The 26,431-nt window shown below is 46.2% G+C and overlaps 1 protein-coding gene and 1 long non-coding RNA gene across 14 annotated transcripts in view; one reads left to right on the forward strand and one right to left on the reverse strand.

Annotated features, from left to right (window-relative positions):
• The window catches only part of FBXO31 (F-box protein 31), a 63,661-nt gene that overhangs the window by 36,743 nt on the left and 487 nt on the right, over positions 1-26,431 (reverse strand). For 5 of the 13 annotated variants that reach the window (XR_011650705.1, XR_008425830.2, XR_008425831.2 and 2 more), the window contains exons 1-4: positions 20,272-20,709; positions 7,727-7,798; positions 3,854-3,940; positions 204-280 (exon numbers count right to left, since the gene is read on the reverse strand). Coding sequence is in view for 6 of the 13 variants with exons in the window: in XM_053915934.2 (XP_053771909.1) it covers positions 204-280; positions 3,854-3,940; positions 7,727-7,798; positions 20,272-20,620 (585 nt within the window). In the remaining 7 variants the exon portion in view is untranslated. The other 8 variants (XM_045191899.3, XM_045191893.3, XM_053915933.2 and 5 more) reach the window with 8 other exon arrangements.
• Positions 20,817-24,101, forward strand: LOC139440482 (uncharacterized). Its single transcript, XR_011650706.1, has 2 exons — positions 20,817-21,430; positions 23,205-24,101. It is a non-coding gene; the product is annotated as an uncharacterized lncRNA (long non-coding RNA).

Below are 26,431 nucleotides of genomic sequence, written 5' to 3' on the forward strand. Positions count from 1 at the left end.
GTGGGAGAGAGGTGCTCTTCAGAGAATAAGCTAGGGCCGCAAAAAGTAACCTGATGAGAACTAGTGATTCCTTGTGATTGCTCTCGTGTCATATAGAAAGCAGCTGACTTGCCCTTCTGGTAGAAAAGGCACTAAGTTCTGTCCATGTGGGGCAGCAGTCCTGACTTCACAAGAAGCACCACAGGCGAGGCTCTCGGACTTACCACCACGTTCAGCAGTCCTCCGTAGGGCCCAATATCTGGCTGCCACAATCCCAAGATGTGTCTATATCTGTGGAGCACTACAGGGAGAGAGAGAGCAGGTCTTCGTTTTAGAGCCAGCCAGTCTTCACTTCAAAGTACATCAGAGGAAAGGGCAGGAGGAGGAAGACAGAACCATGAAGACATGACAAAGGCTTGTAACAGAGCCTTGTAAACAAATGTGGATTTAAGCAAAGCTTACCTACAAAAGCTTCTAAAGAATTCTACGAATGAAAATGTCTTTGAAAAGCATAATAAAACAGACAACAGGGTCCTTTTGAAACCCAGCCTCTACGTGAGCAGCTCCAGTGACAGGGAACTTCTGTCTTGTAGGACGTGGACGGGGCGACGTTATGAAGTGGTGAGCCTCCCGTCCATTTACGCAGCTGGGGAAGCGCGGGATTCCTTAAGAGGTGGGGCAGAGTCCACAATGTCACAGAATTAAGTTGAGTCATCTCTCTTTTTTAAAAACACCACACTCCCCCACCTTATTTCCAAAGCAACGCACACATATTCATTGAAGACAACTGGAGAGAAGGAAACCTAGTGCCAACCTGAAGTCCCACCACAGCGACGACGAGCTGCAGTAAACATTCGGGAAAATGTCCTTCCCTTCACTTTCCTCTGCCTTTGCACGTGCACTTGTTGGGTGAATAAGTCAGTGAATTAATGGGCAACCAACTTACACAAGGCCTTGACTGACGGGATCTCTGGGCCTGGGGTCTCTGTGCAGGCAGAGTGTGCTGGTTAACTTCACGCACTGACTGGGCTGGACCACAGGGTGCCCAGACATTGGCCAAACAATATTCTGAATGTGCCTGTGAGGGTGTTTCTGGCTGAGGCGGACATTAACATCAGCAATACTGACTGCTCTCCCCAGTGTGGGGGGCCCCATCCAATCAGGTGGAGGCCTGGGCAGAAGGAGGCTAATCTCCCACCAGTAAGAGGGAGCCACGCCTGCTTGGCTGCAAGAGCTGAAACATGTTTTCTCTAACTTCAACTCTAATGTGGGCTCCCCCTGACTAGAGTAGGAGGCTCACTCCTGAAAACAAGGTAATTTCCTCTTGCCTGATGGCCTTCAGCTGGACACTAGGGAAAAGTGGCCTGTCCACCTCCTCACCGTGTGGTAGGCAACTTTCTACCAAATTCCTTGTATCCACTAGAGCAATGTGGAGCACTACCAGGGTTCTAGGTCAGAACCTCAAAACCCAGAGCGCTATGGTTAGTTATTTTTAAGTTCCAAATGCACTTCAACAGTCACTATCAATTTGCACACAGGGACATGTGTTAAACATGTCGTAAGGACAATACATCCCCTATATGATGCTTCCAACTTCTTATAGACACGAATTATCAAGAATATGAAGCACCATATGGCCCAATATTGAGAAAAATAAACAAAACTGACCCTGCAAAAACTACTATTCTGAGGCCACAAAGCTCCTAGCAGCCGGAATCTGCATCCTCAGACGATGCTGACATGCTTCTCCCCAGGACAGCGTCGTGTACTCAAGACTGTTGATCCTCCCTGGTCCCACAGAACACGGCCCAGAGGCTTTGAGACCAGGGGACACAAGTTCTCAAGAGCTCCAGGAATGGCGTGAATGGAGGAGGAAGAAAGAGGGCAAGGTCCCAGGCTCCTCACAAGCCAACTGTCACAGCAGACTTTTCTGGAAAGTCTGGCTAACGGCAGAGAAGAAATTCTAAGCTGCACTCCATAAGAACATTCTAGGGGCACTGGAATGCCGATCACCGGGGCACAGAGGGGTTTGAAACTGGGGTTGAAATGACTTCTCTTTTGCAACCATGTAATTTTTTTCTCCTTATAGTCATGGAGGTAACAGATCACTCAGCTTAAATATGTTCACAAAGAAATGCAACCAATGCTTACATTATATTTTCATATATTTTCTGGATCTTCCAAGTTTTCTACAAGGACTTGTACATTTCTATACCTACACTCAAGCCTTAGAGAGGACGGCAGTCTCCAGTTAGAGCAGTCTCTTCTAAGCTGTCAGCTACCCGCAGCTGGGGAACATCCAATATGTGGCTAAAGTGCAGATGCTCTGGAAGTTGTGGTGAAAAGTCTGGACTCAAGACACACCCTTACAAGCTGCAGAAAGTGTCTGAGCAGCCAGCCCTTGGGCACAAAAAGAACACACCACACAGCCCTAGGCACTTCCTAGGTCCCAGCCACCGAGTCACCTTCCCAGAGGTGGGTCAGAATTCCATTCTCTGTCTTGGGTATAAGTTCCAGATAGACTGTTGTTCTAGAAGAATCCTGCAGCAAATGTATGACTTAATGAGCCCCTAAGTGCTTGTCCACTTGTATTTAAAAGCCCACGCCAGGCTGTTCCCGTCAGTATAGCCGTGGGGATTGATTGATGGTTCTCATCAATAAGTGCTATGTCACATTCTCTCCCACAAGCCTGCAGAAGGCACCTTGGCTCACTGACTGCCAAGCAGGGAGGGCAGGTTGGTCTATAACAAGATGTGCTAGAGAGGCTACTTCCAAGGGGGTTTGGAAAAGAACAGAATTCATGCCTCAGACTTGGCCCACTCACCCCTTGCTGCCCAACCGCAGCTGCCCAGCTCCTCCTGACTGCTCATACGCACTCCGGACAAGCCCCCTTGCCCCGTCTTCACTCAGGCAGCTCAGCTCTGGGCCTGATGACACAAACACTGTGGGTGGTGTTCACAGTCATGCACAGGGCTCAGACACCACCGAAAGCACGCTGACCAGTCCTGGCATCTCCACACTGCCTCCACAGTGGTTCCCTGGAGTAAGTAAAATGGGAGCAGTGAGCACTTTAGCTACACGTCCAGAGCCTGGCAGGGTAAGGAGAAATTCCATAAACAACTCTATTCCTTGTGTTCCAAGTAGGTTTTGTTAGAAACTGTGCCCTCATAAGACATAGAAGTGGGTCTGGTCCACGCAAGGGGTGCTAACACAGGGCACACTCAGCGGGGCTGAGGCAATAAGCAGCAGGGAGTCTTTGCAAGCAGGTATTTCTAAAGTCTTCCTTGAAAACTGAAATCCACACTCTCCATCTCAGCTCAACCTAGTAAGAAGTGGAGATACCCTTAACCACGATGGAATATGGCTTAGGAAAATTTCCGAGCCCAAGTAGTGCCAATCAAGAGGAATCAGGTTCTAAATAATCAACTGTTCCTGCATAGTTTTTCTCGTGTGCATATGGGCACAGCTGTATGTAATTTTTTCACATTCACATATGCTGTCCAAACATGACTATCCTAGAGGTAAACCACTCACATGCCATTTTGGAATACAAAGGTCTTAAGGCCTCAACTCTGCTCTCTCCTCTCGGCCTCAAGTAAATGACAAGCGCTAAAACGTGCATCAATAGTGACCACACTGACACCACCCCAAACATAAAAGAGGCTGCGGAAACCTGGCCCAGGCCACGGCCCAGGTGTGATCCTGGTCGTGGCCAATCCACAGAGAGTGCTGAGGAAAGCTGAAAAGACAGCAAAAGCCAAAGTCAGCTCGCTCTTAGGACCAAAGCATCCGTGCGCTACAAGTTATGGGTCCCTCTCCATGCAAACTGTCACTGTGTTCCCCCGCCAAAGCCAAAGCAGCAGGAGGTACATACGGCAGGTGTACACGTCTCTGTACTCCATGTGCTCGTAATCGGGAAGAATTTTCATGAAACGTCCCGACTTCACGCGAGGGTTTACACCTGAACAGACACAGCAGGGAAAGGGCTAAGGATGGTTCCGCTCTCACAATGGTATAAAGTTTTCATATGACTCAACATTCCTTCCCTCTCCGCCATCATACTCAACCCTGGTACCTTGGGAGGCAAACACCTGCCAAAAATGAGAGGTCTGGCTAGAGAGAAAACGTGATGTATCCCCCTTTTAATCAACAGATTCACACCGGGAACTCAGAATGGCAGGCAACCCTGGGACCCTCTCCGTGTTCACTCTCCCGCAGCTGTCACGGCTCAATGGAGCTCACTGAGGTAGGAGAGCAGAGGGCGCAGCTTGTGGATCTTAGGAGTGGCTGTTCTAGGAACCCTTATGCCCCAACTAAGATATCTAGCTTGTATAGTGTATGCCTAGTGTTTTCCTTTGCTTGTGTTTGTTTTGTTTTGCTTTGGACTACGGACAACATCTGCCAGCTCCTAACTCAGATCCTCCACTTCTGAATCAAGGCTGCCTCACTCTCACCTAAGCCAGCTAACTATCTAGTCCCGAAGCTAAGTAATTTTCTCCTGGATAAGTCCTACAAAGCAAACTCACAAAAACATGCTTCTGCACCGTGAAACCTGCTTTAGCTGGTGACAAATGAAACTCTTTAGGGTACTAAATATACTATTAATTATTCTCTGATTTCCCAACCATTTTTGCGGGGTGAAGAATAACTAGTCAAAAGAAATCTCCAGATGTCCTCCTTTGTCTGCCTGCCATCCCCATGCACGTGTGTGGGTTCACCTCGCCACAGCACTTGTCCCCAGTCTGTGGCCCACCTCCCAACTCACCCCTGGCCACACCATCCCCTTCTCCCTGGCAGTCCCTACACACCTGTGGAGAAGAGACTGTTCGCTTGACATGACTGTCTGTCATGCAAGCTGGACCTGAGCCAAAACACAGGCTGTTTCTGCAAACCCCACTTAGAGATTGGCCGATCAAAAATGATGTTCATTCACACATAAATCAGCAGCCTCTCTAGCCTCCTGCTGTGTACTGGACCTGGAACAGGTGGTTGTCCCGACCGGGCCAACCATGTAGTTTCCCCTACCTGGTAGCATTCACGTACTAGTTCCTGTGGCTACCACCCCTCTTCCCTGTGTAATTCTTTGGTGCCTGTTGAGTGGTGAGGGGATCCATTTCATCTTGCAGCTGCCCCAGACATGCTCGTACCTAAGTCTCCCCCAATAACCTCCGTTAATTACTACACTGCAGTGGCCGGCCTCTCTCTCTTCAGTCTGTTACCAGCCCTGACTTATGGAGGTAAGTTTTTCCTTCTCAGGGCTTTTCCCCGGGTCTGCGTGTACAAACCCCACCTGCCTGCCCACCTGTGCCCACATGGCCCCTCTACAGGACAGCTGCCAGAGGGCCCAGCCAACCCCCGCCTAGACCTGTGGGGGCCTCATTCACCACACGGGCTGTCCTCTGGGCATCACAGCCTGTAATGCCCAGGACGCGTGAGCACCTGCCTCCCTCCAGGACGCTATTGTGAGTGCTCACAACTCTTAAAGAGAGAACAGTCTTTGTGCTGCTTGAAGAGAATGTTATCAAACAGCCTCAGAATACTCAAAAAGCAGTTATCAAAGATAAGAACTTGTCACATTAGATACCCATGAAAGCCAGCTGGCCATCCCCAAGGGCCATGAAACTTTTCTTGAGTGTGTGTACACAGAGGCTGCCACAGCAAGAGTTTGGTTCTCACTCACTGACACCAGTGCCAGCAGCAAGGCTGCACTGCTCCGATGCGGGTGAAGACACTGAGCTCTGGGCAAACAACGGAGGAACGGAGGGTGCAGCCCAGACCGTGTGGGCTCCCACAGGATAAAGTGGGGAGGGAACCGGGGAGCACCCAGCTACCTGCTCCTGAAACCCTGGGCTTTGAGGGAATCATAGAGGTATTGTTCTCGCCAGTAAGACCAGAGGACAGGGAGGGTACATTTCCTCCCTGTCCATGTCATGAGGAGACATCACCACTCGGGTCTCGCGACTCACTTCCTCTGGAGAGACACACGTCTCCCTGGGTTGGTGGGATGGGAAGTAGAGGCAACAGAAGAAACCAAAGTCTGAATGTGCAGGGGAAGGAGCAGCAGGAGGTCCTGAGCAGAGCAGCCTTGCAGTGGGGCCCAGAGCTGGGGCGGCAGTGCAGGAGGCACAAGCTGGCAGCTTAAAGATCGTGGCTGAGGGCAAGGTGAAGCCCTAGGCCCACAGGAGGGGGGAGGGGTGCTAGGAGTAGGCAGAACTGGGGCGGAAATGAGGCAGGGCAGAGGGGTCCCAACAACAGCCTCTCCAAGGCTCCCTGAGGCAGGTGGGAGGGGGCACAGCTGAGCCACCAAGAATCGTGATGGAAGAGGAAGGCCCATGAAGAACTTGGAGACTTTTGACAGGAAATGCCCCAAGGGTGAGCAAATTCTAACCCAGAAACACTAGCCAATCCAGCAACCCCAATGGCCGTGGGGTCCTCGAGTGGAGAGTCTCTGATGGGATGAGGAAAGGAGGAGACAATGAGCGTGGCCCAGATGCAGGGACTGAACAGGGCCCCGAGTCTCCTCGCAGGTCAGCCGCTCTGCAGAAATGCTGCCCTCTGCCTGTGCTGGTGGTGCAGCCACGTGAGGAGGGGCCCCTCACAAGGGGACTCTGACTGCAACAGACCCACGGAAAGACAGAATGCAGAAAGTGACACCCACTAGCCCCCCGACCTGGAAGAACGCTGGCAGCACTTCAGCGCACAGACGGCAGCCTGGCCCACAGCGAAGCCCCACTCCCCTGCCTGCCTGCTTCTCGCCACCCCCACCACCACACAGGTTTCCATAGAGAAGCGCGGCCCTCAGTTCCTGGGTGAGGCACTTGGTAGCAGGACATCCCCTGGTCTGCTTTCAATGCAGAACTGGGCAGAAAGTGCTAAAGAATGTGGAAACTAAAGTCTTCTCAGATGGGTTTAAGATGAACACATAAGGTCCTCTTCAGGGAGGCCAACAGGTCAACTTTAGGCCAAAGAGAATGGGGTCACCATGTCTTTCTTACTCTGTTCTTGATCCCCAGTCCTGGGTGCTAACAATCCCTGCCACATCCCACTGGGGTGGGTGGTGAATGAGCAGGCTGCTCCCTGTGACTCCACTGCTCCAGGGGGACCTGGGCGTTAACAGGAGCCTTCACGGCCTCCTGCACAGGGGCACTGAGAAAGGCCAGCTGGGAAGGTAGGTGGGGCCAGGGAAACTTGGGAGTGCTCAGGGAGAGCTGCTGACGACGCTGCAAAGTCACGCAGCGAGGTTCAGAAATGGGGGCTGGGAGGGGGCGGTGTCCACACGTCCAGAGGAAACTGAAGGAAAGACGGAACACAGGGCTGGAGTCCAGTGCCTGGCTGGAGGGAGGAGCGGGCCCACAGGCATCCAGGGGCGTGTGGCTTCATGTCCCACTTCCTATCAGCCATCTGCTCATTTGATCAGGCTACGGGCCCAAAATCCCCAGGGAGGGACCCCTGGAAGCACCCCAGAGTTTGTTCCTAGGGCAGACATGTTTCTCAGATCTAAGGGTCCTGGCACCTGTGATGGGCTGAAAGTAAGGGTACTGCCTGGCCCAGGAAGGAACGGAGGAGAGCCACCCTCCCAGTGCCGTTACTACCAGTGCCGTCTTCAAAACGTCGATTATGACATGAAAATCAAGGTGTCCGAGAATGAAACTGAGTTTGGGTCAAATTAACTTATGATCCTTCGTTGATACTCACGGTGTCTGCTCTTGGAACGAAGTTAATGATGGATGATATTAGGTTAACTTACGCTTCGCATAGACGTCTCGACAAGATACACCAGTGATCTCCAGCTTCCGCAAGTTTTCACAAACGCCGTACTCTGTAACAAGAGACATTCGCTAGACAGTACAGTAAGCAAATCACAAAGCAACAGAAATAGACAGACTGATAGAAGGGGGAGGAGAAAAGAGAGGAAGAGGGAGGAAAGACTGGGGGAAGGAGGGAGGGAAGCAGGGTGCATGCGTAGTCCTTGGTCTGGTCTTGTAATTCTGATCACACAATCCCAAAATCAGACAATCCCCAGCTTATGAATATGGTGTGGCAGAAATTCAGTGGTCTGAAATGATGCATGTTCCCATGAAAATAAGATTGTCATTGGCATCAGGGTTCCACAAAGACCTGCTTAACCCTCAGTTTGGCTAACCACACTACTATTTCTATTAAACAAAAACACAGTTCCTGCAATTGAAGACCTAGGAAAGATGCTGGAAGGAGGAGCTGGACACACTCTGCTCTTATGCACCAGCTACCTTAGAATAAAAGCTGGTAAGGAGACATCCTTGACACCCTCCCCACCTCCCTGTCCTCCCCCCTCACCTGGCTGACAGCACAGACTCTCCTACGTCCTTCTCCCTATCCCTTCTCTCACCCCACCATGGCCCCACCTTTCAAAATCACCCTCCCCCACTCTACCATGCCAGCACTTCCCAAACAAAACCTCGGGTCCTTCTGTTCAGGTTTCAGCAAGGCTTTGGAAGGAAAGAACTGTAATTGAACTAATCCACACTAATACAGAACTGCCTGTTGGCCAAAAGCTAATAATGACAACGCCTGCCTCATACCAACCTTTGTGCATGCTGGGCACCATGCCAAGCTCCTGCCAGGCACCACTGCAGTCTATTCCACCAGCAGCCCATGAGAGAGGTGCTACAGTCATCTCCATTTTAACAATGAAAAAACAGGGGCAGAGGCTACTGTTTTGCACAAAGGAACATAGGCTTGTGATGGCAGACCCAGAATCAAAGCCTGGATGTGGGAACACCTCAGAGTGGTGAACACAGCCCTGGCACAGGTGTGTGCTCAGCAAGCATTCGATGACAAGAACAGGGGGCCCCTGGGATTGCACAGTAATAATCACCAGGGCTCTCACTGTGCTCATACCAGGCGCAGGCATTCAACTGGGGCTTCGCAGAATGGCCTGGTAACAAAATCCTGACAATTACCTCTAAGGCCAGTACTGTGCCTGCATCATGGGGGGCGGGGGGGGGGGACTGAGGCTCAAGGACATTGGTGACTCAGCAGTCATTTGGCCAGTAGCCATACAGCACTGCCCCTCATCTCATCACTTTCAATCATGCCTGAACCTCCTCGAAGTCTGGTCTTTCTTTCTTTTTTAAAACTCAACCACACATTATTTTCCTTGAGGCAACCATTATACTTGTATATACAGCCTGATCTTTTCAATAAAATGGATAACATTAACCCAAATGCTTCCATAACTGTCAGGATTTTGACAGTACACAAAGTAGAGCTCAAGATGCACACAGTCTGGAGAAACTATATGGGGCGAGGTGGTTACTATTCTCTCTGCACACCCCTTTGATCAGGCCTGCCTGGGGGCCCTGCTTTCCCCTACTCCACTACTGATGAACACACATGAAATTTAAAGACCTAAAACCATGGCCTTGCTCATTATCAGGCAACATACACCTGCTTTAGCCTCATGCCAAGAGGAATGTGGACTCCACTCTGGAGGATTAGAGAGATTATAAGCATTTGTGAGGTAACACAAATCATGAAATACACTGTCTGAGAATCTAGGGCAGGGATAAAATAATGCAGGGATGTAACAATGTAACATGAGTTACCAGCAGTCTGAGAGAGCACAGTTTGTCAAAATCCTTGCAGATCACCTCTGGTCGGTGGAACAAACAGGAACAACTGGTCTACCCCACTCCTATTGAGAACAGCTCTGCTCTACATTAAACTATCTTCACACTTCCTAGGGTTCTGTGATGCCAAGGGGCGCCTCTAGACCACCACCAGTAGTTATCACTACTTTGTCCAGCTCTCCATAAACACACCTTGTCCTTCTCCTGTACAAATGATGCACTTCAAAATTGTCACCCACATAGTAATATTGGTGCTTCGGTTTGTTTTCTGTGTGGCTTTGAAAGGCCAGCTCCTTTTCTCAGTTCCAGAGGGCTACCAGTGTATGAAGCAGCCAAGGACCAGCCTCTTTCTGCCTTGCTGACAAAGCAATTTGATTGTGGGGCAGGGGGGTGGGAGGGTGTCCTCCTTTGAATTGCACACTTTTTTAATGTGTTAGTGCTTCAGACCAACAGTTCCATACAGGGCAAGAGCTGAAAATACATTGTGCTCTTGTTGCTGACAGCGCCTGAAGTCAAAAGCCAGGCCTCTTGTGAGGCACTGGGACTGTCTCTTGGGCATTCCTCTCTGCTCAGATTGCAGAAGACTGGTGACTTGGTTTATGATCTCTCTCTCTCTCTTTTTTTATTCTTCACCTGAGGGCATTTTTTCATTGCTTTTTAGAGAGAGAAAGGAAGGAGGGAGGGAGAGAGGGAAGAGGGAGAAGAGTTGCGGGGAGAGAGATACCAATTGGCTGCCTTCTTGTATGCACCCTGACAGCGGATCGAATTCCCAACCTGGGTACATGCCCTAACCAGGAATTGAACCCATGACCTTTTGGTGTACAGGACGATGCTCCAACCAACTGAGCCATACCAACCAGGGCTGGTTTATGGTTTCTACATGAGTCCAACGGATACTCTAACCTGATGGAAACTATCAGTGCCCCTCACTAATCGCTTGGGCTTCTGAGTGACCCTAAGGTTTTCAGCCAGGATGACCAAATCATGAATCTCTGTATACTTTGTCAACAAATAGTATTGCTAATATCATATAGGCGATGAACTTACACAACCAGATAAAGCATCCACAAAATACGCCATTAACAATCAGAAAAAGAGCAAAGTTATTATGTAGTGCTAATGAATACAGCAATCCTTAGTAGACTTTTGTTGATGTTTCCAAAAGATCACAATAAATCCACCAAAGTGAAATAATGTCATTCTAACCCAGATGTTCCTGTAAGAAATGCTGGGTATTTTCCACGTGACGGAATTTTTTTTTTTTTTTTAAAGAGTGGCTAAGAACAATTCCACATCATCTGGTTGTTCTATAAATCTTCCCATACGTCATCAAGGGAAAATGCCCTGAAAATAGTTTTAAGGCCAGTTTTTACTTGCCAGTACCACATATCCTTCCTTCCAGAAAAACTAACAAGTGCTAACTCCACCTTTCGGCAGAGACCCTATCTGAAATGATTAAAAGTTAGCACACCAAACCATGCTGCCTACTGCTGCTCTGTAAGTGTGGGATTTGGTGTTGCAGGCTGTCAATTCAAAAAGTTTCCTTGTTAATCTAGTGCACAATTTATGAAATTCTTTCTTGAAAGTGTCTACATAAAAAGATGGCAACAAAGTATCAAAAAGTTGAGAAGGTAGAGAAAAATGAGTAAGCTGGACTTGAGGAAATTTATAAAATTAAATGCTCTTATTCTGGTAAACAGTCTGGTGCATTTTCTCAAATAATAAAACATAGAATTACCATATGATCCAGCTATTATTCTACTTCCAATAAATAATCAAAAGAATTGAAAGCAGGGACTTGAAGAGATATTTGTACAGCCAGGTTCACAGCAGCATTACTCACAATAGCCAGAAGGTGGAAAGACCCAAGTGTCCATTGACAGATGAATGGAGACACAAAATGTGATCCATCCATAAATTGGAATATTATGCAGTCTTTAAAAGGAAGAAAATTCCACACGTGCCACGATGTGGATGAACCTTGAGGACATTATGCTGAGTGAGATAAGCCAATCACAAAAGGGCAAATGCCGCATGATTCCATTTATATTAGGTCCCTAGAGCTGTCAAATTCATAGAGACAGAAAGGAGAATGGTGGTTGCCGGGGACTGGCGAAGGAAAATGGGGAGTCAGTTTTCACAGGGACAGAGTTTCAGTTTAGGAAGATGGAGAGAGCTATGGAGCGGATGGAGGGTGACGACTGCCCAACAACGTGAGCGTACTTAATGCCACTCAACTGTATGCTTAAAAAATGATTAAAGTAGTAAATTTTATTTTAGGTGTATGTTACCACAACAAACAATTAAATTGCCACTTCAAATATTCCAATCAGAGTTTTTCAAAAAGCTATTTGAAAGATGTTTTGCCAAGGGTTAAAAAACAGCCCAGTGGTCTCGCCTGAGTCAAGTCAACACTGAAGCTGCACCAAACTGCCGGGGCTGCCAAGGTCTCATCACGCACTTCCTGTCCGATGAGGCCCGTCCTGTGTGATGGGGCCTACCAAAAGCCCTCTGTGTCCACAGCACGTTTCTGAATATGCATTGAATCCCGTCAGCCTCTATGGGTGGGAATGAATTAGAAGAACTTTCTCTCTCTTTTCTACTCTCTTACCCCCACAGGAGAGACCAAGACACATCTGCTTCTTTGGGCTCCTTCCCTAAAAGAGAAGATGGAACAGTGGAGATGGTGCTCGTGGCAGCGTCACAGATCTGCACACACTTTGCACGGGAACAGAAGAGGACAAAGAAGTTAATGTCATTACTCTGTGTGCACTGTCTCAGTATCAGGAGACTATAATTAGAGGGGAATTAACCTCCTTGTCACAAGAAATGCCACTTATGAGGGAACTCTGCCACCCTGGAAAGGCACAGTACTAAGACGCCATCTGAAGCAGGCTGGTAGGCACTCAAAATAAGTCTGGAAAGGGAGGTTCTCTTCTGGTCCTAAAGGGGCTAGAATGCCAGAGATGGGAGTCCATAGGCAACACAGAAACACTGAAGAGTCTTAGGGAGAAAAGCAGCAGGGACAGGGCCTACACAGTGGACTACTAACCTGTGGGTGGAGCCAGAAGACATGTACCTAGAAATGTGGGTGTGGGTGTGGGTGTGGGGGAGTGGTCCAGTGAGGAGGCCACTGTGCCACCAGATAAGGCAGAGGCAGGAGGAAAGGAGGGTGCAACCCAGATTTGGCACCTGGCAAGCAGGAGGGAGCCAGGGAGAAGGGGTGGAGTGTGGACTGGAGGAACGCTGCTGGCTTGTTTCCTACCTGCTGTAAACTCACAGTTTTCTAAATAAAACCTTTTAAAAAGTAGTATTGGTGAGAAAAGCTGCATTTTTGTTTGTACTAAGTTAGGGGATAACTATAACCCTTAATAAAACAGAGTTTAAAGTTTTACTTCTGAGGCTACTAAGAAGTCAAAGGTGGGGGGCAGAAGCTGATGGGAGGGAGCAGTAGGGCGCCGAGGTGTCCTGACACAGCTGCTCCGAGCGATACCCAAGAACACTCCTCAACAACAGCCCTGATTTCAACCCCCATGTGTTATCCAGTAGCTGCTTTACTTGGCTATTACCGTAAGTGCATGTAATGCTCTTTAAAAAAATAATAATGTAGCAGATCTAGAAAAACACTCTGCAAACAGCTCATCTTAGGATGGAAAAGAATGTAAAAACCAAAACCTGGACATGGGTGTCTCCTATTAAACACCTTAGAACATTCGGGATGCTGAACAAATAGTTCCCAAGGATAGATGAAACCACCTACATTATCAATTTGACTTATTCCCAACAAGCTCCAGCCCTGCAAAGATAAACAATCTCAGTGCCAATAGGAACCTTGAGAAACTTCACTCTCCCAGCTAGATGACTCTGACCCTCACCCGGCTACCATGACAGGCACCCCCTAGCCACGGGAGACCCAGTCAGGCTAAGGCCCATCTGTCGTCCCAGACACCTGTTCTTCATGAGTGCACGCACACCTGCTCTCTCTCAGTGCCCATTTTGAGACCAGATGTGCCCATGAGTCTGACTGCAATCATCTCACGCTGGCTCTTTTCTAATATTCCAGACACGTCCCTATTCCTCTAATACCAGATGAGCAGGCCTGGCGATTCCAGGTTTACTCTCCATTGCCACTGGGTGGACAGTGATGGCATCACTGCAAAAGATTCTAACTCATGAGTCTGGAACCCAGGCCATCTCCTGAAAGGGCCTGGTTTTGGGGAGGACACTTGTTCCTCTCCCAACGCCCAAAGACACCCTTGTATTTATTTGCATGCCCTTTACAGCCAGAGAGACAAACTCAGATCCTCAAATCCATTACGTAACCACTTTATAAACAAAAGTAAAAAATGGCAGTGCCTGGACCTCTAACAACCAATCAATTATTTTTGGCAAGTCACCAGTGTCTGACCAATTATACAAGGCCAAGGGAAAATCTTTACTCAATGCTTTCTGGGTACCAGATTCACTTTCCAGCTCGCTTTTTAAAGTTAAATAACAGGAAGTTTTTAGGGGCACCACTTTTCTTTATCCTTTTTTACTTTGCTAACTGAAAGGACTAGGTTTCTCTATGAAGCAGCATATGAGATTCAAGTTGCAAATACAATAGGGGACTGTTGTCCTTTCAGTTAGCAAAGCAGAAGAAAAGAATAAAGGTTTTCCCTATAGTTTTGGATCCTGCTGTATGTCCAGGAGGTGGTCTGGCTTCCTATTCTCATGGTTGAGACACGTGCTTCTGTGACCTGAACAGTATGTTTATCCAACTGTCCTCCCTACCGCCAAAACCGGTGGGCTCTAGAAGTATCCACATAACAGGAATCAAAAAATATTTCTCAAGCCAACCTTAAAACCAAAATATGGTAGTGGCCAACAACTTGCCCATTTCCCCTCTTCCATGATAGCTCTTCCAATTTCAGCCATATTTAACAAAAGCCACATTACTCGAATTTTGCATTAGCACATCAAACAGAATGGAAATAGCATTTTCTTCTGCCTGCACAAAACAGAATTAACTATTGGTTTTTAATTTCCCATTTCTGTCATAAAGATCACACATTATGGGAAAAAGATATTTCTGAGTATGATGGAAAGTAAACCCACTTTAGACTTACAGCTGATTGAACTATTATACAAATATTATTCCATGTGTCATTAAAAAAAACCACTTACCATCAAAGAAAGAAATGGAAGAATTACATATTATTAATTAAAAACCTGATGCTGGCAGCAAGCACTGAGCTGAAAAATATGAAATTTTTGTGACTCAATATTTAGAGTTCACTGTGGAACATAAAAATATGTGTATAAGCATTTCCTTTGTTTTTAATTTATCTTCTGTTATTACTTAAATATTCTGATTTAGAACTATGGTCTGAATTTTGTAAACTCATTAGCCTTAGATAGACTTCATAAAATATTACATAAATGAACAGTGTTAAAATTGGCAAGCATTTCACAATTCCCCAACTAAATGGTGAAGTATTAAATGAAAAAGCCCCGTCAGGGTCAAAGGCAAAATAACGCACTTGGCTTCCACCCTGGGTACTCTGTGAAACGATGACTTATTTATAGCTCCACATGCAAGTAACTGCAGGAGGCCTGTAGCCAGAGAAATGATGCATCAAAAAGTATTTGCCCTCCATCTATCTGCCCTGCCTACACAACTGGGTTTGGTTTGGTTTCCTATAAGAGGGAAAAATATCACCAATTTGTCATATACTTGCCCCAAACCAGGAGAACAGATTCAGCTTTTCAGTAGCAACCCTTTTACCTGCCCAGAGAAATACCACTAGAAAACACTACATGCAAGGGGCTAGAAAAGCCCTATAAAAAGTTCTACAGAAATAACGGATTTACTATCACTAACTTATTATTGCTAGAACACTGGAAATTGTGAGCATCTCCCCATTGTACTTCATTTTAAGTTTCTGGTGTTATCTCCCTCCCAACTGCCCCAAAATCATCCTACCATTTTAGGAAGAGCTATTAAACATACAAGCCTCATCGGTACTCTGACAGGTAATCACAGCCCAAATTCTTTGAAGCACGAACACAGGTGCATGGTATCCTCTTTCCCACTCCCATTTTTTTGTGGTTTGTTTCCTGTTCTGGAAAATCCACTTATATAAATGAAGAAAGCAAACATGTGAACACTGAATAGTAAACATTCAAACTCATTACTTAGTCTCACTCAGTCTTTCAAGACACTAAAAACTGGAGCCACCATTATACTCCTGCCAAGGCCAGACCCCAAGGCTGTTCCAGGAAACCTGATGAGGCAGGACCATCCACCTCCTCAAACAGCCTGATGTCTTGTCTCCTATTCACCAAAGCTGGGAGAGCTTTGGTTTTGTACCCACAGGGGCTTGACTCCGGCCTCATTAACACCCATTATAACCAAATGTCTAGTTCAGGAAAGATGACGTTTTGAGGCTCAGAGAAGTAAGACCATATTTGTCTCATACACAACTATTCTTATATATAAATCCAAACACAATTATACTAACTCTAGGAGCCATCTATGAATACCACATGGGCTTATCCAATTATTGACTAGATAAAATGGAAATTGAAGCTATTAGAATGAAATAGTGAAACTGAAATCTAGCTGTCGACCATCTTCATAACCTTAGAATGACAATTATTACTTAAACCCAAAGTTAAAATGTAATTCTGATTTACGTTGTGCACAAAAGCCACTATAAATGAAGTTAAAAAGCAAATGATTATACAAGAAAATGTTTTGCAATATATTAAACAGAAATCTATCCAGATTAAATTAATAAAATCCACAAATCAATAAGAAAAATAACAACAGAAAAAGAGGGCAAAGATTAAGGATAAGCAAATAAAAGAAATCCAAATGGCCAGTAATTATATTTTTGAAATATGCATCCTCACTTGTCATCAGGCACATACAAATTAAAATGAGATGTTGCTTCTCCCTCAGATTGGCACATGTTTGTTTTTTTTTTAAATCCTCACTCGAGAACATGTTTTTTGATTTTAGAGAGAGAGAAAGAGGGAGGGGGAGTGGGTGGAACAAACCCACAACCTAGGTATGTGCCCTGACCGGGAATTGAACCCACAACCTTTTGGTGCATGGGAGGATGAGCCAACAAACTGAGCCACCGGGCCAGTGCTGGCACACATTTTTAAAGCTGTGTTATTCACATTAGAGAGAATCTAGCAGATAATGGATTAAATGAGATAACCTGGACCACAGAAGGCAGCTACTTTGTAACGATGCATATTGGGCATTTGTATTTCACATTTTGTGACTTGCCTATTCATGCTCCAGTGACAGGTATGTAAAGGGGTAAAATCACTCCAGGAAATAATTGGATAGTATCTAATAAAACTGCAAATTTCAAAGCCCATTGCCCAGCCACACTGCTCCTGGATATAGTCCTCAGAGAAATTTCCAAACTTATCTGCACCCAAGGAAGCATATCAGAGATTATTCACTGTCACAATGGGCATAGTAAAAAAAAATAATTATAAAGGGAAGGAACAAAAGTGTAGCCTCTTCAAATTATGAACCAGCACATAGCATTTAAAAAGACTTAACCAGACTTAAATGTATTAACGTGGACAGAACTTTAAATAAACCCAGGTTGACAGGGGAAAACAGCAAATGCACAATACGTACAGTATGATATAGTGCTAAAATGTAAGCCACCACAAAACAACGTAACGTTGGGGATGTATACAGGTGTGTTTACACACAAGTAAACTAAACCCACAACAGTGGCTGTTTCTTACAATGGGAAGGAGAGTGGTGATCAGAAGAGACTTGCGTCTCAGCTGAGATGTTTTCCTAAAACAAGGTAGAGGAATCAAAAGTAAACATGACAAAAGACTTTTTCAGGGGAGTGGCTAGGAATATGCTTGTCTTATCATTTTTATCTTTTGTTTTTTAGATTTCTCAAAATGAAAATTCCCCTAGCATGTCAGACTACATGGATGAACAAGATGGCTGGATTCCACCGTCATGTCTGTTGTCCCAAAAAAGCTGAGCTAAAAAATGCAGCAGTGAGAAAGGAAGGACTCAAGGGTCCTTCCATGTCTGCTCCACTTCCTTCTGTATCTTCATCAGGACCTTTTATATTTCCACTAACAATTCTGGGTATTTACCTTGAGTTGTAACTCCAGGTCATTTTACCCTGTGACATGCCTTTGAGTTTTCTAATTACACAAAACTACACACACATGTACATTACAGTTCCCAAGAGACCACAACACAGGTTTGCTTGACTGATAAACACCTCGAAGCACAATGGAACATCTGTGATGAATCTGAGTCTTTTTTTTTTTTTTTAAGATTTTATTTATTTTTGAGAGAGGAGAAGGGAAGGAGAAAGAAAGGGAGAGAAACAGCAATGCACGAGAGACAACATCGATCAGTCTCCTCTGGCACGCCACCCAAGTGGGGACCTGGCCTGCAATCCAACTATGTGTCCTGACCGGGAATCAGGCCAGCACTCAATCCACTGAGCACACTAGCCAGGGCCGAATCCGGGTCTTACAGTTATACAAAATACAAAACAAAGCAAATGGAAATCACAGATAAAGAAAAAATGGAACCTTTTTTTGCCTCTATTTTAAAACATCAAAGGAAATTTACTTGCCACATATATAACAAAAGGTTAATACTGCTAATATTCAAAGAGTTCTTACAACTTTGTAAGACAACAGACTCCCTGCCCTGGCCAGTGTGGTTGGAGAGTGCAATCCCATGAACCAAAAGGTCATGGGTTTGATTCTCAGTCAGGGCACATACCCAGGTTGCGGGTTTGATACCCAGTTAGGGCACATACAAGAAGGCAACCAATGTTTCTTTCTCACATCGAAATTTCTCTCTCTCTCTCTCTCACTCTCTCTCTCTCTCTCTCTCTCTCTCAAAAGCAATAAAAAAAAAAAAAAAGTCCCTGTTTAAGGATAAAAAAAAGAAAGTGGTAACAGATTCCCTAAGAGAACAAGAGAGAAAACAAAACAAAACAAACAACAACCCACAAATAAGAAATTCACAAGAGGTGAAATAAAAATGGCCAAAAGTCATGATAACTAAACACCTACCATTTAGAGAGTGAGGGCTTCACATGCATCATCTCATTTAATCCTATGGGACAGTACTTCCCACTACCACTTGGGCAGGTGAAGCAGCCTATCCAGGATCCCTCAGTGGATACACAGCCCACCCCTATGACTATAAATCCAGACTGTTGGCCACTGAGGTTAACAGAAGAGAGAAGATGACTAGCTGATCCCCTTGTTGGGGAGGATCTGAGAAAAGAGGCCTCCTGTAGCCTTCCGGGTGATGCAATTCCAACCACTGGGCAAAGGGTACCTAAGGTGTTACCAATGTGCACATCCTACTACCCACAACCCCATTTTGGGAAATACACACTAAGAAAATAATCTCAGAAGTTCTGCAAGATATATGTCTCATAAATTCCCATGAAATGCCCAAAGGCAGTCTTGATAGCACTGTTTATGACAAGAAAAAATTGCAAATTTAAAAACCTACCAGTAAGGGAGTAGTCTTATGGCCTATGTATGCAGGGGAATAATATGAAGGTTTTTTATACTAAACTGTCTCTAAGAGAATACATATGGTATGATCTCGTTTAAGTAAAAACATATACATGACTTTATATTTGCATATGGAGAGATGTTTTCCAAAATTTTAAGAGTTTATCTTTGATTGTAGAGGCTCTGATGATTACTTTAAAAAAAAAAAAAATAAGTTTATTTGAGCCAACTTGATGACATATGCCAAGAAAGCAAGACTTCAAATGCTCCCTGATGATTCTTACTTTCATCCTCTTGCAGTTCTGCGTTGAGATTTTCTTCTTGCCTATCCTGTTTACCAATATATGAGACCTTATTGAATATCAAAGATCTGTTAACGTTTAAACGCAGAGAGCCTTGTTTTCTGGATTAACTGAACCTTTCCTCCTAGGATTTGTTATAAAACTACTCACCATCTTCACCACTGCCACCAGCACCCCTGAGTGGGACAGTAACCCCTCCGGCACTGCCCGCTCCACTCACCTGTATGCAGACCCACTCCTTTCCTCAGGAGACCCTCCAAACCCTCGGCCCCCTCTGCTCCCTACTACTCAAGCTCACCCTCACGCTCTCCTCAGCTTCCCCAACACACACACCCTCCCCCAAAGGGCTGGGGACGCGGAGGGCGCTGGTGGATGTCTGAGGACATCATCAGCTTACTACCCGGGCTGGCCTGAATCTCCAGGGTCTCACACCTACAGGGACCACCGCTCAACCCCTGCCCCAGCTCGCGTCACTTCCCTTGGTTCCGCTGCGTCCTGTCCTGGTAGCTGAGAGACCACTCCACCCTCTCTGAGCACCCCATTGCCCACCGGGAACTACACTTCACCCACACGCCGCGCCCTGGATCTGCCGCGGGTCCCCTGCTCCCCGGATCTGCTGAGGGTCCCCTGCTCCCCCCAACCCCCGCACAGCCGGGTCCGCCCCTTGGAACCCCCATCTGCGGCAGGTCCCCATCCAGGGCCCATGGGGACCCAAGACCCTAGTCCCATCCTCGCCCAGATGAGCCCCTGCCCATGGGGCCCCCGAACTATAGCAGGTCCCCGTCGAGGGCCCTTGGGGACCTCCGAGCCCCCATTCCAGGCCCGTACCCCCAGTACAACGCACTCACCCTCCCGGCAGCGCCGTCTCCAGATAGTGTCGGTGTGCAGGATGTGACGGAACTTGGTACAGACCTGAGCCAGGCTGGGGAGGTCCGTGCCTGGTAGCGAGGCGAAGATCTCCACCAGCAGCTCCGGAGGCAGCTCCAGCAGGGAGCAGCGCGGGGGCGGCGAGGGGCTCGTGCTCCGGCCGCTGCCCCCACCGCACAGCGCCGCCGCGCTAGCCTCGATGCGCTCCTCTTCCGGGTCTGTGTCTGGTTCGCTGTCCGCAGCTGCTGTCTCGGCCGGGCCCCGGCGCTGCTGGCGACGCCGGCATCCCCGCGAAGGGCCCACGCCGCAAAGACGAGCGCACACCGCCATGCCGGTCAGAGTAACAGCTGCTGCCGCCGCGCGTGCGCCGGCGCAGCTGTGAGCTGCCCCGCCCCAGCCCAGCGGAGAGCCCAGCCAGCACCCCCCCCAGCCTAGTCACGCCCACTTAGAGCCCAGCCTCTTTTACCAACCCCCCAACACTTCCATCTAGTCTCGGCCCCGCCCCCTAGGAGGGACCCACAGAGGACCAGCCCCCGCAAGCCCCGCCTGCCAGAGGGGCCCTACGCCTGTCAAGGGGGCCATCCGTGGGGCCCTCGCCTAGACGCTGGTGACTCCCTAGTAGCCCTGGGTATCGGCTCACCTGAGGTCTGAAGGCCTCTGGTCCTGCTCCCGGACCAAGCACAGGTAAAGAATGTCACCCACAAGCGCGCGACGGCCGCCCCTTCCCAACTGAAGACATGCTGGTGGGCAGCAGAACGGCGCGCTGTCTGTAGCCACATGTGAGGACTAAACTTGCCACCTCCAGAGTATGGGGCTGACGCGCTCCCCACTGCACGGACCAGGCTCGTGGAGGACACCCCTCGCCTGGAATGCCTTCAGATGTGTCTGCCTTCCCGAGGATGGCCCCAAGGACCACCCCCCATGGTCCCGAGGACCCCCCACCTCAACCTCTAGGACATTCCCCTGAGGACAGCCGCAAGGACTGGCCCCTACGATTTCCCAAGCACACCTTCCCCCCCCAAGAAACGCCACCCCCACCCCCTGGAAAGCTCCAGATGACGCCCAAGGCCTGCTGCACACAGAAGGCGTGATTAAGTGGCAAGAGGAACCAGTGCCAACTGTTAAAGCCCTACAAACTGGGTAAGCAATGTAGAACCCTGAATTGTGACTGTCAGCTCTTTTATCTAAAAACTAACATTCATTCATTAAAGCGAAAGGGGAAATCATGCTAGCTGATAAATCCTGTGTCATCTCTTAGTGATCCTGTTATACCCTAGTTACCCTGTTTACCTGTGATCCAGGGCACGTGTGTTCTAGAGAATCTGTAAAGCCACCTGTGACAGTGGCGTCACCTTAAATTGCTCATAACAAGAAACTGTTGTTATTAGTTGTTTCCAGAGAAGAGGGCCGGGCGTGTGGACCCAACTCCTTTCTGGTCAGACTTACTTCAATAACCCGAAGTGCTGGAGAAGTTGCCCAGAATCTAAAGCACAGGTGGCAAACACAAGGCCTATGGGCTGAATGCGGCCCTCCACCTTGTTTCTACCTGGAGGCAGCGCCAAGCTCCTTGCCCCTAGGTAAGGAGTAATTACATTTATACAGCCCTAAAATTACATTCAGCCCTTTGAAGGCAATGGTGAGGCTGATGTGGCCCCCGGTGAAAATGAGTTGGACACCCCTGATCTAAATGGAAGCTAAGAATCCACTGGCCACCCTAGGGTTTCTGGTCAAGTATGGGGTCTTGCTAATCTAATAAAAAAAAAAAAATAGGAAGCTTGCCAGTTCCCCTGGGCCCAGTCTCCACAAAGTCCTGGCTATCCAGTACCACCTCCATAAAGAAATCTCAAGCAGAAAAGAGGGGAGCCTACTCTAGTCCACAGAATCCCATAAATGAGGAAGTACATCTACTGACAAAACTAACAGTATCTTAGTTCGAATTTTGACCATCTCAGGTCCACATAATTGAAAAACAGCAGCAAAGTGACCTCCCTACATCTAGAAGATTTTTCAATCCCTCCTGTGCAGTTACCAGAACTCACCAAATTAGTAACAAACAAAAGCAGACTCATCCCATTTAAAAGTACTTAGCAGGCCCCTTGACTCCTTATCACATCACACCAAGTAGCTCACTGCCTGGTCCTAACCTCCTAGCTTGGCCTCATCTCCTTCCCCACACACTTCTTTCAATGGGAGCCACCAGATTCCTTAGTCATAATTCACTATGCCTTGTCACATCTCTGTCACTTTGCTCAAGCTGTCTCCTCTGCCAGGAAGTCCCATCTCCCCAGTCTGTGCCATTAAAACCAACCCTCTTCCCTCTTGTCCTCTAATGGCACCCCCTTCTAGGAAGGCTGGTCCCTTTATTACAGCACCATCATTTTATTGTAAACATTTGCTTCCTTTGGCACCAGCTTTATTAACATGATAGATATACTAACGTTTCATGTAATAAAGGAATGTTTACTGACTAAATGTTTGTTAATGAAAACAAACAAACTGGCTAAAAGGTTAAGCAAGGAGGAACATGAGCCCAACAGATATAGAAAAGACTGGTGGGTTATCACCATCACCATCCAAGCTAAGAAGTATCTCAGCAATGTATCAACTAACATAATAAATATTTACAGAATGCCTGACTAGCCTAGGTGCTATTTTCTATGTGGATCCATAGATTCTAAAGCATGATCCTTGCCACTGTTACATTTCAGTCAGTTTTTAAAATATATATATCTATTCCCTACTAGGCCCTATTAATAAAATATAATTTTCTTCTAGAAGAGCTTACAGTTTATTAAAATATACAAAATATTTTGCTCAGGTGTCCATCTTTAATAGAATGGTTGAACTATTATATCTTGATAATTTGAAATATATAACTATACAGTTAAAAAGTATATCTATGTATTCTTTACAGCAGGAAGTCTGCGTACAATAACTCACAAAGATGTTGAAGGACCGAGTTGGTGCAGACCACCAGAACAGGAAGAAAACGACAGCTGTCAGCGCCTGGGTGACCCACTTGGTGTAAAGGAACCAGAAGGGAAAGACTTTGCACATAGCAGAGAACTGTTACAGATTGAACCCTGAAAGCTTTATTTGTCCTTGAACAATTTTATAATCCCTTATACAGAACTGTATCCTTTACAAAGAACACTAAGGAGGGGGCATTCATACTAAAGTGAGGAAAAACTAGGTAGAAGAGAGCATTTGTGTTAACACTATGAGACTACAATAATCAACTCTTTATTAGTGAGCACTGATAACATCTAAGAAAATAAGTAGAATACAGGGAGGGCATTTTCCAATTGGTAGTAAACAACGTTAACTTTACTCATGCTGTTTCTCAGAATCTAGATGTGAAAAAATGCCATCTTATCATTGCTCAGCAGAAACAGTCAAGGTGACTGGAAAGACGGGAACATATTCAAAGGCTAAACAAGAGGTTCAAGGTTTAAAATGAGTCTGAACAGTTACATCCCTTATATGGGCAAAAGCTGAAAAAAACAGCCATCCTTTGAAGTGTGTCAGAATTAAACAGACAACAATAACAAAAAACCTGTGGAACGTCACCCAGTTCCATCAGTTGTTATTCATTTAAGAAATAATGTTAGGTTATGTGAGTGATTTATGGTGGCTTTCCTGCGTGCACTGGGGTTGCTGTTTTTTGAAGTTGTACCCCAGAGGCAGAGCTTCACCGGGAGAGGGAGCTCTCTCCCAAAACCTCACAGGAACCAATGAAGACACTCCCACAGAACTGCACCTATTACGGGCCAACTTCAAAATCCTCCCGACTGAATCCTTTCTGAGAATAGCTCCTGCACTCCTCTTGGGCAATACTTGTTTGTTTACTTGTTCTAAAGAGCAAAGAGATGACACACAACTGATTGGACAACTGGCCAATAGTGGCCCAGACAACTTCCAGGGTGAAATATGTCTTCCAATCAGAAAGAGGAGAGGTGGGACAGGCCAGGCAGACCTGAGGAGGTGAACTGCTTCTCAGTGTGACTTGCCCTCCATATTGAGTGTGGCAAAAATAACCCTTATGTGTTCTAGACTGCAGGCTAATGTCTCATGCCCCATTTTATAGATTCTTAGAAATAGCTAGATGGCATGATTTAAGCCATGTGACACCACTAATGCTGGGATGTCATATTCATTTTTTATCAGTTAAATTATGTCCCCCATGATTATCGTCATTTAATGTTATGAAAAAAGGAATAGGGCTAGAGTTATTTAAAACTGACACTGCTTGGCTTTCTACAATGATTATTTGATAGTTTAAAAGCACCATGAGATTCCTGGGAAAACAATAAGTTGAAATGAAAGATGTGCTTTTGCTTTTCCCCCTTTATATGGATTATTTTAAGGAAGTCATATTTATGTTATTTACCTAAAAATTAATTATAATATGCTTATATTAGCTAGCATAAAATAATTCATGAACAATTAATTTACCACTCTGACTATTGTTAACTTCATCAAACTTCTATTAAATTGCAATCTGGGGCACAAGAAATTTTTCACCATATGCTTAAGCACACTTGTATTCAAAAGTTACATGAAGTTACTTTCTTTTTTATTGATTTTAGAGAGAGAGGAAAGGGGAGAAAGAGAAAAACATCGATTTGTTGTCCCACTTACTTATGCATTCATCGGTTACTTCTATTATGTGCCCTGACTGGAGATTGAATTGGAATTTCAGGTTGGAATTGAAGTTGGAATTTAAGGTTAGGGGCAGGACTGTAACAGCCACTGTACATGTGGACTTCAGTGCTTGAAAATCACAATGAGTAATCCTGTCCCATCCCTAGCACAGTCCTTGAAGCTAATCCTTTGAGGCTCTGACAGTGAACGCAAGGCCTCTGGTAATTTGGAACGGATGCCTAAGGGACCAGGAAAACAGGAAGCCCTCCTGCCCCTCCCCCCACCTCCAAAGCCCGATAATGGATTTCCCCTCTTCTTGCATTTGAAACAGTTGTCCAGCAAGAGAACAGGAAGTCCATTTCTTACAAGGTAGCACTAAGCCAAGAAAGCACTCACCAGCTAATATTTAGTATCATAAAAAAATCCTTTTTGACTTCAAACCGATCATTTTGTGTTTGGCAGAAGGTAGGTACATAATAAGCACTTACTGGATCTCACAGATATTTTTTCCAATCCTCATAGAATAAACACAAAACAACGAAGATAGTACACTTGGGAGCTTAAAACCTTCCTTTGGAACTTTGGAAACCAGATGAAATGTCTAAATACTATCAGATTTGGAAAGTAAAGAACTGTGACATAAAGAGGGAAAAATACCTGGGAAATAAGTGACACATGCACTGATGCCCTGTTCTGTTGTGGACAGGGTAGAATAAAGAGCCACAACTAACATCATTGTTCTGGTGGGGGGAATAATTAATTACACAAGGATCTCCAGCACACTTGCTTCTCTATAAAGAGAAATCCCTTTGTATTAAAACCACTTTGAGAAAAGCATCTTAGAAAGTTTTGTATGTTTGTATAATAATGTATACTAACATAATCCAATTACTTTATCAAACAGGCATATAAGAAAGGCTTTTTCAAACTAAAGGGGTGGGGGTGGGTGGACCTGGAAATAATGCTGACCTTACAAACTATTAGATATTAAAGAGCAAAAACAGCCAAAGAATCAGGTGCTGTTGAAATAGCTGTACGTTCATCAGATGTTGAGATGGGCAATAACTGAACTGAGAACTAAACACTGCATAGTGATGTAGATTCTACTGGCTTTTATTTGCTCCTCAAAAAACACTTGGAGTTCTAAAATATCGCCCCTTTACGCGAGTCTGAGACTCAGAAAAATGGCTTATTCAAGGTTGCTCAGCTCGTTAGTGGCTGAAACGTGTAAGATTCAGCATTTGAGAGACTGGAAAATCCTTAAGAGAAGTCAGCACACTAGTGATGTTGGGCAGGCACCCAGAAACCAAAACCGCCCAGGGCCTCCAGAAGTCACCTAAGGGCTGTAGCCTCCGGTCGGAAGGAATTCACCCACTGGGAAGGTCTTAAGCCCAAACAATTATCCTTAGACTTTCTTCCAAGTTAAATTCTAGTAAACAAAACCTGAAATAACCAGTTGCAGGTCTTTCCTAATTCGGACAACGCGTGACAGAAGTT

The sequence above is a fragment of the Desmodus rotundus genome, chromosome 12 (genome assembly GCF_022682495.2).
Source record: "Desmodus rotundus isolate HL8 chromosome 12, HLdesRot8A.1, whole genome shotgun sequence".
Taxonomy (NCBI): domain Eukaryota; kingdom Metazoa; phylum Chordata; class Mammalia; order Chiroptera; family Phyllostomidae; genus Desmodus; species Desmodus rotundus.